The following is an 18915-nucleotide window of genomic DNA, read 5'->3' on the forward strand; positions in this document are numbered from 1 at the left end:
TAGAGCACCTGCACCGCCCGCCCCACACACCCGCCCTCCTGGGGCCGGCAGCCGAGGCTGCGGGAACAAGATGGCGTCAGCACGCAGGGTCTCGCCCACGCCCCCGCGACTCCGCAATGAGGCCTCCGGCCGAGTCCTCACCCCATTGGCCAACGGCAATGAGGTCATCGTGGGGGAGGAGGCCGGCGGCAGCGCGGGGGCGGGGCTTTGCGGACGCAAGCACGTCGAGGTGCCGCTGCTGGGAGCTGAGGAGGCTGCGGCGTTGGTCTGCGGCGGTTGCTTTGGCGGCGGCCTTCCCGCGGCCGGAGGTGAGCTGGGGCTGTAGGTACAGCGCGGCAGGGAGCGGCCTCCGAGGGGCACAGCAAACCCTTCTAACGGCCCCCTCGGTTGTCAAAGGAATTAGCAGGGGCTTCAGGTCTCAGAGGAAATGGGGGTTCACCCCTCTTCGGGCACCCCTCCTCTGGGCAGAGAAACAGGAGGTTCACTCCCTTTTGGAGGCTCCGATCCCTTACCCCATCTAAGTGGAAGGTGGAGGAACTGAAGGTTATTGGGTAGGCTGAAGAATCGGGGGGCTTCCTAAAGGGGCTCCCCATTTGAGGATTATCACCTTTTATTCCCCACTCCGGGAGGTAGGTGTGCCTGGGCTCGGAGAATTTCTCCTTCTCACTAGGTAGACAGGAAACGAGGCAGGTGAATTTGAACAGCTCGTTAGGAGGCGAGGACTGGATGACAGTCGTGAGGCAGGGCTCGGGAACACTTTATTTGGACTCCTCTTGCGCAGGATTACTGTTTCTTCATATTTTTTTTTGCGACCCCCACGCGCCCGAAGTGCTGTGGCCTTTTTAGTTTTCTCTTTGGTTCCAGTGGGATAGAGATGTTCTAGGGAGACTTGTAATCGTTAAAGAACAGAAACAGGGAGGCAACTCATTGGAGGCTGTCATTATCGGCAGCCTCTGAACTATGCTGGTCTGGCATAATTTTATGTGTTTAGAGGTTGTGGAATCTATTCTTGTTGAGGATAGTGTGGGATCTGTTAACAGCTGTTCTGGATGATTCAGGTGTAGGCAGTCTTAAAGACAAGCTACATGATCTCTTGAGAAATTCTTGCTTATATCTGAATGCGTGGTTTTGCTGCCTTGAACGTCAAATGCACAAAGGTTTTGTCATTCAGATTTCTCAAAATGTCTCCCAGGCTTCCGGAAGAATAGCTCTTCCTTTGATGCCAGTTTCACCTATCATTAGGGATGCCCTCATGATACTAAAAATACCTTACATTTTGTTGAGTTTAGATTCTGTACAGCCTGTGCCTTACAATAGCTGATTGAGAATAAATAATTGCAGTTTCAGGACCACTGATAGCGCCAATTGTCTTTCCTACCCGGTAACGGTAAGACCGACTGAAAAGGAAATCTTTATTGGCTTATTCATGCGAAGCTTTAACAGATGGAAGAATGTAGTTAATCTTGAAGGTGGGGATAAGAAACAGAAAGCTGCGGAGGTCCAAAGCTTATTCTCTGTGACTTAAAATTGCTTTGTCATTACCATGTATTCCTGTCATGCTTGACTTGAAATTGAGCTTAATGTGTAAGCTGTTTCTGTGTTTTTCTGTTTTTGTTTTTTAAGTTAATGCTTATGTGTTTAGATTCTTTTGGGAGAAAATGGTGTTTTCCGAGGAGTTTGGAAAGTTAAACCCTTTAAGGTAGCCGTACCTTTAGGGCAGTCCTGGGACTTTGACTGTTAGAAATTAGCAGTAGAGGATAGAAAACTAGATGCAGCGGAGACATGCTTTATGACAGGGTAACCGAGGTCTCTTCTGTTTGTTTCCTGACACAGGAAAAAAAAAATGTCAGCTGCCTCATAATATTGTGTCCAAGGTATTTAAAGAGCTGTTTCGGATTCCCAGTTTCTGTTTTTAATCTTAATACATTCTTATGTATTGAGATGTCCCAAATTATTGTCATTCAATCCTGACCTCGAGTGCAAAGGAAGTGACTGTTCATCAGACACTCTTTGGGAGAAGATTCAGTAACAGCCGTTGCAATTTCTCCTTTCTGTCTTTCTAAGAAGGATGTCAAAACAGTTGTTAAAGACCTGTCAGCATGGAGTGGAAGAAATGAAATGCAAAACGGAAGAGGCTTCCTGGGGTGTTGTTTGCTCTCAGTCCTCTTGATAATTCCAAGGTCATATAATTTTCTCTTTTTGCCTTAGGTTGGAGAGAAATCCAGGTACTCAGTTGACCGGTCCTTTCTGCTGCCATGGGGGAGCTTTTCCGGAGTGAGGAGATGACCCTGGCCCAGCTTTTTCTACAGTCAGAAGCTGCTTATTGTTGTGTCAGTGAATTAGGAGAACTCGGAAAGGTTCAGTTTCGTGATGTAAGTAGTTATGGGGCTGCTTCTTGATTACCGCTGAACTCTATTTTTCCTGTCATATCATGGCCAATTTGCCTTAAGACGAACGTTTTGCTTTTTATTTTCAAAAATAACATTATAGCACTGGCTTCTATTGGAAGAATGTACATTTCAAGTTGTCTTTGTAGAGATGAGAATGTTTTGTGCCAATCCTTCCATACTTTCACTAGCTACCGCTTTGAGAATAATCTTAAGCATTCTCAAGGTAATTGCTTGGGATGCAGGTGGAGGACACCAGACTAACCTGTTCAAGGCTTGCACTTTGCTTTTGGGCTCCTTAACACCCACAGTACAGTATTTTAAAAAAAGTGTCATAGCTCTTCCATACAATAGGACATATTTATTACAAAATCTGAAGCATCCAGTTACAGATATATAGTATATAAGTAAGCGTATACTGAATACCCATTGTTCTGAAGCATTATGCTGGGCACTTGGAGGAGATATCAGAAGAAAATGGGCAGTCTAAGAATATAAAAAAAGTATGACCTATGGGGCTTGCAATCTGAAGGCACAATCTACGCTGCTGAAAGGAGGGGGCAGGTAACAGTTCCTCGTGATGCAGTCTCAAAGCTCCATGTACCTCTCATTTATAACAGTCATCATAGTCGTGATTTTCCATTCATCGGTGCGACTGGCTGATTAAAGGATCTCTCTTCTACTGTGATCTAAACACCAGGAAGACAGAGACATTCGTTATTATATCCTTAGTGCCCACATAAAAGATAATCAATATTTGTTGGAATGAATGGATGGATGAAAGAGGAGTGGTCAGAAAGGGGTGGAATTAATCAGTTTTGGCTTCCTGGAATTGGCAAGCTTTCAGGAAGTTCTCAGTCTGAGCCGAAATTGCACAAATATAATCCAGTGATGTGGTCTTATTCCCTATTCGCTTTGAACTCTTTTATATCAACTCTCTTCAAATGTTCTCCTCCCTGACTCTGGTTCCTTTTCTTACCTTTCTGAAAACTCATTGTTATCTTCCACCAACCACTCTCTTATGTTCCTTACTCCTGCCATAGGTGTCAGTGTTCCCAAATCTCTTTTCTTTGCTCTCTCTGGCTAAGCTCTGTACCCACATCTTCCCTATCACTTTTTTTTTTTTTTTTCTTTTGGTGATCTCATCTATCCTCAAATCTTCCATCTTTACTCAGCAAGTCCCAAATCTGTGTCTCTGGTCCTGACCTCCGAAACACCATCCCTGAATTAACAACTCTCTAAGATTTCTGTCTAACACTACATTGTAAATTAACTGTACTTCAATTAAAAAGAATAAAATAAAATAGCTCAGAAGGCCTTTGTCCCCCCATCCCACCTCCCCCCAAAAAAGATTTTTGTCATCTCTGCTTCTCAAGCTTGTTATGTCTAAATCCCAGCACCTTGCCTTTTAACAAACTATTTCTTCATCCTGACTTTCTAAAGATGAGCTAATGCATCAATATTCTTCCAGTTTTCTAGACTTGAAACCTGAATCAAACCTAAGTCATCCTTAATTTGCAATCCTTTGTCTGGTACTATGGTGTCTCCCTACCTAACACCCATTGTGTCTATTCAGTGTTCTTAACTTTTACTTATGTTGTATTTCAGTCATACAAAACATTATAGGGACTAATACAATGAATATTTATTTTAGTTCCAGACCACTACAGTAAAGTGAGTATCTCAGTAAAGCTAGTCACACAAATTTTTTGGTTTCCCAGTGCATGTAAAAGTTATTTTGGGAATTCCCTGGTGGTCCAGTGGTTAGGACTCCACGCTTTCACTGCCGAGGGTACAGGTTCAATCCCTGGTCGGGGAACTAAGATTCCCACAAGTTATGTTTATACTGTAGGCTATAGACTAAACTGTAGTGTATTAAGTGTGCAGTAGCATTATGTCTTAAAAAAATGTACATATATTAATTAAAAAATAGTTCGTTGCTAAAAAATGCTAACCATCATCTGAGTCTTCAGCAAGTCGTAATTTTTTTGTAATCAAAAGATCACTGATCACCATAACAGATATAATACTGGAAAAGTTTGAAATACTCAGGGAATTACCAAAATGTGACACAGAGACACGAAGTGAGCAAATGCTGTTGGAATAATGGTGCTGATCAACCTTCCTCAATGCAGGGTTGCCACAAATCTTCAATTTGTAAAACAAAGTGATATCTGCAAAGAAATACAGTAAAATGAGTTATGCCTGTAACTATGTTTCTACTATCTGCAAAGAAATACAGTAAAACGAGTTATGCCTGTAACTATGTTTCTACTATCTAATTAAGAGAAACATTCCACAAATAATTGAAAGCTCCTGTGTATCCTTCTTCCCTGCCATTCATGTCTCTCTCCTCCCTCACAAAGGTAATCTCTACAATCTTTGCTTTTATCATTCCTTGTTGTTTTTTTCCACTTTTGCTGTGTATGTATGTATGTATGTATCACTAAATAATATATAGTATAATTTTATGTTTTAAAACTATGTATATGGTTTCATGTTGTGTGTATCCTTCAGCAAGTACTTTTTAAATTTAATGTTTGTAAGATTTAACCACGTTGATACAGATAGTGCTAGTTCATTCCTTTAAATTGCTATATAGTTATTGTAAGAATATACAGTTTATCATTTTTTCCTTTTAATGAACATTTTGGTTGATTGCAATTCTTTGCTCAACAGTGCTGCAAGGAAGATTCATATATATGTCTTGTGGTATACACGTGTGATAGTTTCTCCAGGGCAGTGGTTCTCAAACTTTTTGGTCTAAGGACCTCTTTAGACTCTTAAAAAATTGAGGACCCCAGAGGGCTTTTATAAGAGTTACAGTTAGCGATATTATTGTACTGGAAATTAAAACTGAGAAGTGTTTGAAGTATTTACTTATTAAATCATTTAAAAATTATAATAATAAACCTACTACATGTTATCATAACATTTTTATGAAAAATAGCTATGTTTTCCAAAACAAAAAAATAGTTTCGAGAAGAGGGATATTGCTTTTACACTTTTGAAAATCTTTTAGTGTCTGAATTAGCAGAAAGCTGGATTCTCATTTGCTTCTGCAGTCAGTCTGCTGTGATGTATCTCATGAGCCTCTGGAAAACTTCACTGAAACACTCATGAGAGAATGAGAATGAAAAAGGCAGATGATGTCCTAGTGTTACAAGAAAAGGGTATTGATTCCATGGACCTGCTGCTGCTCCAGGGATTATAACCAGGAGGCGTACTGCTGATGCATCCCTAACTGTTAGATGTTATCAGAGTGAACTTCAGAGTGAATGTACCTGTTCATGCTCCCATCGCTGGCAGAAAGAAATTTGCCAGTCTGATGGTTGTGAAGTGGTATCTTGTTTTAATTTGCATTTTCTAGATTAGTACATTTAGTATCTTGTTTGTTTATTGGACATAATGGGTTTCATTTTCCATGAATGTCTGTCTATATTATCTGCCTGAAGTTTTTCTATTGGGTTTGCTTGTCTTCTGTATTGACCTGTAGGATTTTTTTTTCAAGTTCTTCATGTACTCTGGAAGCTAATCTTTTTTCTAATCCTCTACTGATAACTTCTTCCAGGCTGTGGCTTGTCTTTTCCCTCTGTTTTTGGTATATTTTGTCATATATATAAAGTTTATTTTTCTTTTTTTGTTATCAGTATTTTCTGTTTTCCTAAATTTTTCTTTTTTCATTTATTTTTGGCTGTGTTGAGTCTTTGTTGCTGTGCACAGGCTTTCTATAGTTGTGGCGAGCAGGGGCTACTCTTTGTTGCAGTACGCAGGCTTCTCATTGTGGTGGCTTCTCTTGGTGCAGAGCACAGGCTGTAGACGCATGGGCTTCAGTAGTTGCGGCACGTGGGCTCAGTAGTTGTGGCTCGCGGGCTCTAGAGCGCAGGCTCAGTAGTTGGGGCGCATGGGCTTAGTTGCTCTGTGGCATGTGGGATCTTCCTGGACAAGGGATGGAACCCACATCCCCTGCATTAGCAGGTGGATTCTTAACCACTGCACCACCAGGGAAGTCCCTCCTAAATTTTTTTTTTTTGCGGTACACGGGCCTCTCACTGTTGTGGCCTTTCCCGTCGCGGAGCACAGGCTCCGGATGCGCAGGCTCAGCGGTCATGGCTCACAGGCCCAGCTGCTCCGCGGCATGTGGGATCTTTCCGGACCGGGGCACGAACCCATGTCCCCTGCATCAGCAGGCGGACTTTCAACCACTGCGTCACCAGGGAAGCCCCCTCCTAAATGTTTATCTTGAAAAATTTCAAGCCTAAATACTCTAATGTAGACTCACCAGTTGTTAACATTTTGCTACCTTTGATATAATCTTTTTTACTGCACTGTCAGAGAGTGAACTGTTTCTTTCAAATCCTTTTCCTTTTCTTTCTCTTATTTTACTGTATCCATTGGGACCTCTAATAACATAACTTTTTTTAAATTTATTTTTTAATATTTATTTGTTTATTTTGTCTGCGCCAAGTCTCAGTTGTGGCATGCGGTGGGATCTTCCTTGTGGCATGCGGGATTTTTAGTTGTGACATGTAGGCTCATAGTTGCAGCATGCAGCCTTCTTAGTTGCAGCATGCAGACTCTTAGTTGTGGCCCATATGCAGGATCCAGTTCCCCGACCAGGGATTGAACCTGGGCCCCCTGCATTGGGAGCTCGGAGTCTTACCCACTGGACCACCAGAGAAGTCCCAATAACATAACGTGTGGATGAAGAGTAAGAGCAAGCTAATACTGGTTAGGATTGTGTTTAGCTGTATGTAACTGAAGACCCAAATGTTAGGGGTGTACTCTTCTCATGTAACATGATGCCCAGCTTCACGCTGTCATCAGTGTCCTAAGATCATTCTGTGTTTCTTTTTGGCCATCCTTGATCATTTGGCCTTTGTCCTTATAGACGACCACCACAGCTCCCAGCATTTCTTCCATATTCTAGACAGGAAGAAAGAAGTGCAAGGAGGAGGGGGAAGTACTTACATACGGAGGAAAACAACTTTCCCAGAAATCCTCAGCAGACTTTGCTAATTTATCATTGGCCAAAATTATGGCATACTGTAGCTGCAGGAGAGTCTGGGAAATGTGGTAGTTTTCTTTTTTTTTCAGCTGAGCAGTTGCTGCTCTAAACAAAATTGGGATTATTGTTAATAAGGAAATAGGGCAAAGATGACCGGGGCACGAACCGTGTCCCCTGCATCGGCAGGCAGACTCTCAACCACTGCGCCACCAGGGAAGCCCTCACAGTGGTTTTGCTTTGCATTTCCCTCATGGCTAATGATGTGGAGCCTTTTTCATATGCTTACAGACCATTTGTATAGTTTTTTTTAAACGTAAAATCATCCTTGTATGCCTGGGAAACTTGGTCATGAGGTGTATTCAAAAGAATTTTAGGGTTCAATTTCCTAATAATTTTATTAGGATTTTTTCATTTATATTTATAAATGATATTGGTCTGTAATTGTCCTTTCTCAAACTATTCCTATCTTATTTTGGTATAAAGATTATACTAGCCGATCTCACTTATTGGTTGAGGAATGTTCCTTTCATTTGTCTCCTCATTGGAATAGTTTTTCTTAGCTTTGGGCTTATCTAGTCTTTGAAAGAACCTATCTTTAAACCTTCTAGGCCTGGTGTTTCTAGATGGGTATATTTTAACTATTGAAATTTCTATCTGTAGTGAACTTTTTCTATTCTTATGTTTATTTATGCCTTCTCTCAGTCTTATAAAAATTTGGTCCATTTTGTCTTTTTAAATAACCAGCTTTTAAGAAAAAATGATAACAAATAAAATGATAAAGAGGAATAAAAGAAAAAAGTCAGCTTTTGACTTTGTTTTGTTCAGGAACTTTTATTCATTTCTGCTCTTTTTTTAAATTTTTTTAAGTCTTTTTATTGAATTTGTTACAATATTGCTTCTGTTTTATGTTTTTTGGTTTTTTGGCCCAAGGCATGTGGGATCTTAGCTCCCCAACCAGGGATCAAATCTGCACCCCCTGCATTGGAAGGTGGAGTCTTAACCACTGGACCACCAGGGAAGTCCCAATTTCTGCTCTTTGTTGTTTTCTACTTCCTGTTATGTTTTTTTTAACTTCTTGAACACTTGACACATTAATTTTTTAGTCTTTTCTATTTGCATCTAAGTCTATAAAGTTCCCTTTAAATACCATTTTAACTGCATCCTACAAAGTTTGATCTCTAGCATTTTCTTTATCATTCCATTCTAAATATTTTAAGATATTTCAGGGAATTCCCTGGCAGTCCAGTGATTAGGACTGTGTGCTCTCACTGCCGAGGGCCTGGGTTTGATCCCTGGCCGGGGAACTAAGATCCCGCAAGCCACGTGGCATGGCCACAGGAAAAAAAAAAGAGAGATTGATTTTCGTTATGACTTCTTCTTTGTGCTGTGAATTACTTAGAGCTATTTTAGAATTTCCAAATATGTTAAGTTGTATTTTTGATATGGATTTCTAACTTAATTGCATGATAGAGAACATTTTATGGTACCAATTCTATACTGAGACTTGCTGTGTGACCTATTTTGTGGTCAGTTTTTTTAAAAGAACTCTTGAAGAGAGAACTATTGGATGCAGTGTTAGAAAATGTGTGTGTGTGTGTTAGATTAAGCTGATTACGTTGTTCAAATTTTCTCTGTCCTTTTATAATATTTAGTGGACTTGATGTATCAATAGTTTTAAAATTGTATTAAAATTTCTCACTACGTAGACAGATTTGTCAGTTTTTTCTTGTAGTTCTGTTAATGTTTGTTTGAAATATTTTGAGAATGCCTTGCCCACATATTTCAGGACTTCTTACCCAAAGCAGGCCATGGTGTGGCTACAGTTGAGCCTTGACTCTTGATTATGAAACCAGTAAAGTTACCATGAGTCTTGTGGCTACTTTCACTTCAGAATGTCTTGTTTATTGAAGTGGAAATTTCTGAATGAGAGGCTGAGTAGTGCCTGCTCAGTGAAAAAAACCAAAGCAAAACAAAAACAAATAAGCACTTTATTAGAGACACACAAGTTTGGAATTGTTTCCTTTTCCTGGGAATTGTTCTTATTATCATTATGTAGTGATTCTCTTAATCTCTAATAATGGTTTTTACCGTAGATTCCATCTGTCTAATATTAATGTAATACATAATACCAATAATTTACTTGCTAGGTTCTCTGTTACCAGTCTGTCTCTCTCTCTCTTACAGTTCATTCTTTTTTAAAACATTTATTTATTTATTTATGGCTGCATTGTCTTTTTTTTGAATTTTATTTTATTTATTTTTTATAACTTTATTTATTTTATTTATTTATTTTTGGCTGTGTTGGGTCCTCGTTGCTGCGCGTGGGCTCTCCCCAGCTGCGGCGAGCGGGGGCCACTCCTCGCCGCGGTGCGCAGGCCTCCCACTGTGGTGGCCTCTCCTGTTGTGGAGCATGGGCTCTAGGCTTGTGGGCTCAGTAGTTGTAGCACATGGGCTCAGCAGTTGTGGCTTACGGGCTCTAGAGCGCAGGCTCAGTAGTTGTGGAGCATGGGCTCAGCCGCTCCGTGGCACATGGGATCCTCCTGGACCAGGGCTTGAACCCGTGTCCCCTGCATTGGCAGGTGGACTCTCCACCACTGCATCACCAGGGAAGCCCTATTTATTTTTTTATACAGCAGGTTCTTATTAGTCATCCATTTTATACACATCAGTGTATACGTGTCAATCCCAATCTCCCAATTCATACCACCACCACCACCACCACCCGCCGCTGCTTTTCCCCCTTGGTGTCCATACGTTTGTTCTCTACTTCTGTGTCTCAATTTCTGCCCTGCAAACCGGTTCATCTGTACCATTTTTCTAGGTTCCACATATATGCGTTAATATGCGATATGTTTTTCTTTTTCTGACTTACTTCACTCTGTATGACAGTCTCTAGATTCATCCACGTCTCTACAAATGACCCAATTTTGTTCCTTTTTATGGCTGGGTAATATTCCATTGTATATATGTACCACATCTTCTTTATCCGTTTGTCTGTCGATGGGCATTTAGTTTGTTCCATGACCTGGCTATTGTAAATAGTGCTGCAATGAACATTGGGGTGCATGTGTCTTTTTGAATTATGGTTTTCTCTGGGTATATGCCCAGTAGTGGGATTGCTGAGTCATATGGTAACTCTAATTCTAATTCTTCATTGCCGCACTCGGCTTTCTCTAGTTGCGGTGAGTGGGGGCTACTCTTCGTTGCTGTGCATGGGCTTCTCATTGTGGTGGCTTCTCTTGCTGCAGAGCACAGGCTCAAGAGCGCAGGCTCAGTAGTTGTGGCTCATGGGCTTAGTTGCTCCACGGCATGTGGGATCTTCCCGGACCAGGGCTCAAACCCACGTCTCCTGCATTGGCAGGCAGGTTTTTAACCACTGCGCCACCAGGGAAGCCCCCCTCTTCTTTTTTATGGAGGTAAACTTTATATTCAGTGAAATGCATAGATCTTAGGAGTACAGGTTGATGATTTTGGTAAATTTATATACCCTTATAACCACCACCCGACTCAAGGTATAGAATATTTCCAGCAGCCCAGAAAGCTATCTTGTGCACACTTCTGGTCAGCCCCTACCCATCATAGGTAACCACTGTTTTGATTTCTACCATCATAGATTAGTTTTGCCTGTTCTTGAACTTCATGTAAATGAATGATACATTACAGACTCTTATGTCTGACTTCTTTCACTCAACCTCGTATTTTTGAGATTTAATCTTATTTATATATATATATATCTGTAGTTGATTCTTTTTTATTACTGGATAGCATTCTATGGTACGAACATATCACAGTGTCTTTATCCAGTCTCCTGTTGATGGCATTTGGATCATTGCCAGTTTGGGTCGATTATGAATAAAGCTGCTGTAAACATTCTTTTACAAATTTCTGTGGACATGTTTTCATTCCCTTTAAGCGGGTACCTAGCAGTAGAATGCTCAGTCATGAGGTAGGTAGATATATGTTTAACTGTATAGGAAACTGCCAGCAATATTTTGCTTACTCTTTAATAACGTTTATCACAAAAGTTGTATTGATTGGTTTGTGTCTCTCTTCTGTGGGGCTGATAGCTCTTCAAAGCTAGGTTATCTCTTATTCTTTATATTTATGCCAGTGCCTAATACAGTGTCTGGGACATATATGGTGCTCCACAAATGTTGAGTAACTAATTCTTTCTTTGTATTGCTTTTATGGAATTTATCACATGCTCTCTTATTGGTTGTATTCATCTTCTCTATTAGTTTGCAAGCTTCTTAATGAGTAGGAACTTGTTTTATTCTTATTTGCATTTCCCAGAATATCTGCCACATTGCTTTGAAAATTACTTGTGATGTATGATTGAATAAACCAGCCTATCACCTAGAAGGTGAAGACCCTGGGTCAAAAGAACAAGAGAAGTTTGCCTTCTGTCTCTTCTGATTGGGAAGAAGGAGAGAAGGAAAACCAGGCAGAGCTTCTATTATATCCATTGCCCAAATGTGGGAGGTGGTTGTGCTCACTGAGACTTTTGGCCCGGGAAGAACATTTTGTGCCACTGTGCTTGTCTAATCTGCCTCCATTCCAGGGATATGTTGCAGCAGTGAGGGAGGGGATTTTACTTTTCATTGGTGAGACTGGTCCCAAAGCAGGTTGTGTGGATCAGTAGAAAGTTTTAATTAGTGTCGCATCATACACTGACACTAAATTAGGTTTTCACTTTGCAGGATGTGTTGCTTATGAAAGAGAGGAAATGTAACATTTGAATATTTGGTATTCTGTTCTTATTTTGCAGTTAAATCCAGATGTGAACGTTTTCCAGCGGAAATTTGTGAATGAAGTTAGAAGATGTGAAGAAATGGATCGAAAGCTTCGTATGTGCATTTTGGCCTTGTCTGATGTTCCTCTAGTGAGCCATTTGTCTTAAATTAGAGTCCTCTTAATAAAGGAAGAAACTACGACAGGAGGAAAAGAAAAGAGGATGTAAAGATGAATTTCTTGTGCACGAGTAGACGTGTGGTGTTTGGGCTAGGTGGGGCTTAATAGAAACTTGGTTTGAGATGACAAGGCTGCAAGCTGAAACTGGGTTTTCTTTATGGGAAGGCTTTTATGGCAGTACTACACTGTAGAATTCTGAGAGGTAGAACCCAGAACACCATCAATTTTAGATGTCAGCAGAGCCCCCTTTTAAATTTTTTATTTTATTTTATTTATTTTTCCGGTACACGGGCCTCTCACTGTCATGGCCCCTCCTGCTGCGGAGCACAGGATCCGGATGCGCAGGCCCAGCGGCCATGGCCCACGGGCCCAGCCACTCCACAGCACGTGGGATCCTCCCGGACCGGGGCACGAACCCGTGTCCCCTGCATCGGCAGGCGGACTCCCAACCACTGCACCACCAGGGAAGCCCCAGAGCCGCCTTTTAATTTGAGCTATTTATGAGGGAAGAATCTAACATTTATTAAGGTCCTATTGAGAGTTAAGGTGTTCATATACTTTATTTTGTTCATTCCCCACAGCATTCCTTCAGGATGGGTGATTTAGTACCCATATTTAGTAAATGAAGAAACCAAAGATTAGAGAGGTTAAGTGACTTGCCCAAGAACGTAAGCTGTCATGATGGGATCGGTGTTTGAATCCAGGTTGTCTGTCTTCAAAATCCAAGATCTTGCTACTATACTATGCCAGCTTTCAGTTAGCTGTTAGGTGAATTTAGTCCCTGTGCTAAAAACTAAGTCAGTAATTATCACCTGACACACTTTTGTCTTCTGGTGTTTTGGGGCCTTATTCTGTGCTTTGTTTTTTTGTATTTCTTAAGTCAAAACTGACCTGTTTTCAAATTTAATGAAACCCATGTAGGCTGGAGTTGTCTCACTAGGGTGCTAAGTTTCAGCTATTCTACTGAATCGCACTCTTCTGTAGCTCCTCTCTGCCAACAGTATCTGTGCCCAGAACCATCATACAGTAGAAGTCACAAAGGGTAGAGAGCTGACACAGATGAGGACCAGTTTTAATATCAGAAGAGGGAAAGAAGACAGTAGTGGGATGATAAACCTGTTTGGGGTAGCTATGCTTTAGAGACAGTAGGGTAGGAGGAAGAGGAATGTGGAGAAAAAAGGATTTATACGATCTGCCTTTTTTATGTAAAAGTGTCTTTCTTAGAACGAAGCTCTTTTTAGCCAGGTTTGGGGTCTTATTATTTTTTTCCTCAAGTATTGGCAATTCCAGACATGTGCAGCTAGACATGAATGTTTCGATTCTGTCTTTCTAGGATTTGTTGAGAAAGAGATAAGGAAAGCCAATATCCCAATTATGGACACTGGCGAAAACCCGGAGGTGCCCTTCCCCCGGGACATGATTGACTTAGAGGTAAACAATTCTTCTGAGGAAGCCAGATAAGTTTCTTTCTATTTAAATGCAGAAAGTAATTTCCTGAGTAGTTGGAGAGTAGAATAATTCTTGCTGTCCTTGTCTGTTGATTGCAACAGCATTGTCTATTGATTGCAAGTTTCTTGTGGATGGGACTTAAATGAATTTGCTTTTTTATGGTATAAAAACCACTGTGGTATCTCAAATACTATCACATGCGACTAAATAAATGTTTATTGGCTTATTGAAACTTTATTGGATCAATGTTAATTTATCCAGTAATTTATTAATCTCATAGACTAAATGAATAGCCTTTCATTAACTTTTCAATAATTATTTTATCTATCCCAAGTCCCCTGAGGAATTTAACCAAGTGTACAACAGAATCTATAGACAAAGAAAGACCATTTTAAGCCAAAAAGTTTTCATGAAGAAAATTGCCCTGGTAAAAACACAATACAGTTGTCCTTCAGTATCTGAGGGGGATTGGTTCCAGGCCGTCCCTCGGATACCAAAATCTGCTGATGCTCAAGTCCCTTATATAAAATAGCTGTAGTATTTGCATTAAACCTATGTACATCCTCCCGTATACTTTAAATCATCTCTGGATTACTTATAATACCTAATACAATGTAAATGCTATGTAAGTAGTTGTAAATACAATGTAGATGCTAGGTAAATAGTTGCTTGTGGGCAGCAGATTCAAGTTTTGCTCTTTGGAACTTTCTGGAAAATGTTTTTCCCCAAATATTTTCGAACCATGGTTAGTTGAATCTGCAGGTATGGAACCCAAGGGTATGGAGGGCTGACTGTACTTGCTGTGTTGTTCAAAGATACTTTTGAACCATCTGGCTGGCGAGTGTTCTGTGGGATGGATGAATTCATCTGTCTTTCAGAGCAAGCATTTTGAGCTTCCTTTGAGTAAATTGGTTTTGTTATTGTTGTTGTTGTCTCTGTAGGCCAATTTTGAGAAGATTGAAAATGAACTGAAGGAAATCAACACAAACCAGGAAGCTCTGAAGAGAAATTTCTTGGAACTGACTGAATTAAAATTTATACTTCGCAAAACTCAGCAGTTTTTCGATGAGGTCAGACTATTGTTTCTTTTAATATTTGAGCAGCTGATATTACACCAGCAAAGTGGGCCATATTTTTATTCCAATAATTATTTTAATTTGCTAGTTTGAAAGCAGTACCATTTCTGCACCCTGTTTTATTTGAAGAAATGTCAGATTATGTTCCATTTTTCATGCAGTACACAGCCAGCCATGGTTTTGTATAATTTTGCATTTTCAGCAATTTTTCATCTCAAGATGGGGAAAGGAACCCTAAAATAGTTGTATAAACATAGTTAGATGAAATTTTTACATTTTAAGGTAAGTATATGCTTAAAGTTGAAGCAACAGGAAACAGTTATACATGAAATTATAACAAAGGTTTAATCTCCAAACCTTTTGTCGTTAAATTTAAATTTTTATCCTCTATGTTTGCTTGTCAACCTTTGAGCACATTTTTAAGTACTCCAGATTGCTCATCACACTTAATTTTTCAAGAGCTTTTCTTTATGTTGTTTGGAAAATTGGTAGGATGCCTTTTTGAAATTCCTGGATTTTCATATAAACTCAACTTTATTACCTTGTAGGGAAAAAATGTTAATAAATTCCTGGGTTAAAAATGTAGGTGACTAAGTTGCCAGGTGACAGCTTGCTGAGGTGATCCCATGGAAAGGATTGGAATAAGGCTTTCAGAAGGCTTCCTCCTCCTAATTAAACCTGAGAAGAAGTCTTAGCTTTCAGCCTGGACGTGCTTTTTCTGATGGCCTAAAATATGGGTAACTCTCTTTTCAATAGGTGTCTTTGCCACCAGATTAACAACATCAGACATTTCAGAGATTGTCCCAGTCAGTCTTCAGTGTACCTTCCCATAAGTTCTTTATTTCCTTTGCTCAACAACAACAAAAATTAGCAAAGCTTTTGAAAAATAGAAGGCCCATTTTAGTTAGCATCTTATATGTCCTCAGTTTTACTTGTAATTTCTGTCTTTTGAGGAAAGAATAAGTCTCACTAGCTCTCTAGACTGGAGCAGGGGGTTGCCAACTAGCAACATCAGCCTCACCTGAGAACTTGTCAGAATGCAAATTTTCAGTCCACACGAGACTTTTTCAATCAGAAACTCTGAGAGTGGTGCCCAGCCCAGCAATCTGTTTTCACAAGGTTATTCTGAAGCATGCTAGTGTGAGAACCACGGGGCTAGAGAAAGTCAGCTGAAGATGTGATACATTCCTTAGTAACTAAGGATGTGACTCAGAGAAGCCATGCTAATTAAAAGGATCTGTTGGAGCCAGGGAAAGGAGAAAAGCTCACAGGAATTTAATTGCCCAGTCTTCCTGAGAATCAGGATCTGGCTACATACCAGGAGAGCGTTGGTGTGAATATTCAGTTTGCTCACTGAGTTGAGAATTTTGAGACTGATGGTAACTTCTTTCACCAGTCCCCGATCTCACATTAAAGGGTGTGGGACAGTGTGATTAACTCTTTCCAGGTGTTACAGGTCTTTTGCAACAGGCACGGCCACTTACGCCCAAGGGTTTTGATAAACAAATAATCTGGAATTCCAGTGTACTCACTGTGAAAACATTATTGTGTTTATACTCATTAATTCACAGAGCATTTGAAGAGCACCTGCTGTTTGTAAAGCGTAAGATGGGTAAGACATGGTCCCTATGTTCAAGGAATATGTCACTTACTCATATCAGGAAACATCCCTGAACACAGTGCCTCCCTATGCTCACAGATGTGTGCTTTTCTATACATGTCCAAGCTGCTGCCCACAGATCCAAAGTAAATCTGGCCTCCAGGTCAAAGCTCAGTTACTTTTATCATTATTTGGGACTTAATTCTTTTACCCTCTCCCCTCTTTCTTTCCCTTTTGATATAGCCTTTAGTTTACTGCTGGGATGTTGCTGAGATGTATGAAAATGTTTTTCATAACCTCCTGAGTTTAAGGATTGGGATAGGCTTCCTAGTCTAGTTCATTTTGGTAGAAATTCTGAATAAAGACTGACAAATGGACTCCCTTAATGGAAATAGTTTTTTAAACCGTTAATTTTATAGTTAAAAAATAGTAAAAACAAAATAAGAGGAGATATAAAATAGATAACTAATAAGGACCTACTGTATTGCACAGGGAACTCTTCTCAGTACTCTGTAATGACCTATATGGGAAAAGAATCTTAAAAAGAGTGGATATATGTATGTGTATAACTGGTACCCTTTGCTGGTACAGCAGAAACTAACACTGGTACACTGGTACAGCAGAAACTAACACAACATTGTAAATCAACTATACTCCAATAAAAATTTTTTAAAAAATAAGAGGAACCACTTGGAAAGATGATATAAGATTTTAAAATTGTAGCTATGGGTTTAGGAATTTTCTTTGTGATTAATAGGTCTAAACATGAAATACTCATCCTGAGAAGGCAGACATGACCTTCACGCCCTATCCATTTTGCATTGTTTCCCCTCTCCTACTTGTGCAAAACGTTTGTTTTTAATCTCTGGAAGTACTTTTGAGCACGAGGCCTTGGCTGTGAGCGGTTCTTCTGTTGCTTTCGTCATCAGTCCCTGTCACTCCCCTGTGAGGAGTCTTCTGGCAAGCACCACTCCTCCTTTTCTCTACTAGTGCCCAGTCAGTGTCTTGCCCGCTCTTACCATTAGCTCTTAGTCTCAGCCAGGTCCCTTTCACTAGCCCCTGCCCTGCTGTGGCCATACAGCAGTCTCAGGCGTCACTGCCATGATAGGAGACAAGGCCTCACAGAGTTAAGCACATCTGCACATGCGAGTGCACGCTTTACTTAATGCAAGAGATAAGGAAACTTGGGACTCTCAAATCTCAGAGATGTGGAATTTCATGAGACTTTCTTCCATGCCTGAGATTATAATGTTTGCAAGTGGCCTGAAACACTACCAATTTTAAACCCTTCTTTTTAATATAATTTGGTGAATATGATCAGTAATTTACAATAATGAGTTAGCAGAAAATGGCTAAATCAGAAGATGATTCTTTGCATCTCCAGGCATAGGGGTTATGATTGGCCAAGTGTGTAGAAAGGGAGAAGTAAACATATATTGAATATTCTTATGATTTATAATGATTAAAAATTTGATTTAGCCATTTCTTATCCAGAGCATTTAAAATGACTTGTTAATGATTATCCTTTTCTCAGTCTTCTTGCTTATGAAGAACTGTAAGAGCTGGAGAGATTTCTCTGCATCTTTTACCATAAGCACCATAACATATGAGAGCGTAAAGAAGACTGGAAAAGTAATGGTTAATGGCATGCAGATCCCTGCCTTCCTTTCCTTCTGAGTTTTCCATCCATCTGCTTTCTTTACTTTTCTTTCCCATCTGCCATCTCCTTTGGGGCTTGAGTGAATACCTTAGGTGAAGAAATATAATTTCTTTCTCAATGTAGATGGAAACGGAAGTGTTTGCTCTTGGTAATGTAGCTTGAACTGGATGTGCCGCTTATACTGAAGTGCAGAAATAGAACTACTGAAATTCTGCTACTTCCTTTTTTCAAGGCATGGTTTTAGTATTCTGACTGGGGGAAGGGGTAAATCAGAGGGCATAGCAAGTAATTTAGAAGAACCTTGGCAGTACTTTTATTAGAGAACCCAGATTAGTATTTAGATACTTGATGACATGGTTTTCAATATTGCTTTAAAGGCCATCAGTTAGTGGTTGTGGACATCTAGTTTCTCATCAGGCACAGTTATTTCATTTGACAAATTTTAACTTTCCTCTCTAAGACTTAGGATTCTTAAGTATGAAATAGTGAAATTATTAATTAGAATATTATTGCAAATTTCTATTTAATTTTAATTCTGCTGGGTTTTTTTTTTTGTTTTTTTAATTCCCAGAGAATTCTGGATATGCTCTTTGGAGTAGTCTAGTTGCTAAACACTACTTGCTGTTCCATCAGTTTTCCCCTTTAGAGCACATATGTTTGCACCGAGTCTGATCTTTATGGTTTACGTAAACCAGGTCTTGTGAACCATGTAGGGAAGTAGACAGGAGGCTTGTGGGTAGTAATCAGTTTCACTGGTTTTTGGCAAGGGACATCCTAAGAGCAAGTTGAAAGGCAGTAGTCACCTGGATCCTCAAAACAAGTTG

At 40.0% G+C, this 18915-nt stretch overlaps 1 protein-coding gene across 15 annotated transcripts in view; it reads left to right on the top strand.

The window, feature by feature from the left end:
- The window catches only part of ATP6V0A1 (ATPase H+ transporting V0 subunit a1), an 85589-nt gene that overhangs the window by 26752 nt on the left and 39922 nt on the right, over positions 1–18915 (top strand). For 10 of the 15 annotated variants that reach the window (XR_004523768.2, XR_004523769.2, XM_033847237.2 and 7 more), the window contains exons 1-5: positions 163–308; positions 2209–2372; positions 12164–12242; positions 13640–13737; positions 14697–14825. Coding sequence is in view for 13 of the 15 variants with exons in the window: in XM_033847237.2 (XP_033703128.1) it covers positions 2256–2372; positions 12164–12242; positions 13640–13737; positions 14697–14825 (423 nt within the window). In the remaining 2 variants the exon portion in view is untranslated. Of the gene's footprint in view, positions 1–162; positions 309–2208; positions 2373–12163; positions 12243–13639; positions 13738–14696; positions 14826–18915 lie in introns of those variants that run through there. The other 5 variants (XM_033847235.2, XM_073798374.1, XM_033847240.2 and 2 more) reach the window with 3 other exon arrangements.

This window comes from Tursiops truncatus, chromosome 20 (assembly GCF_011762595.2).
Source record: "Tursiops truncatus isolate mTurTru1 chromosome 20, mTurTru1.mat.Y, whole genome shotgun sequence".
NCBI lineage: Eukaryota > Metazoa > Chordata > Mammalia > Artiodactyla > Delphinidae > Tursiops > Tursiops truncatus.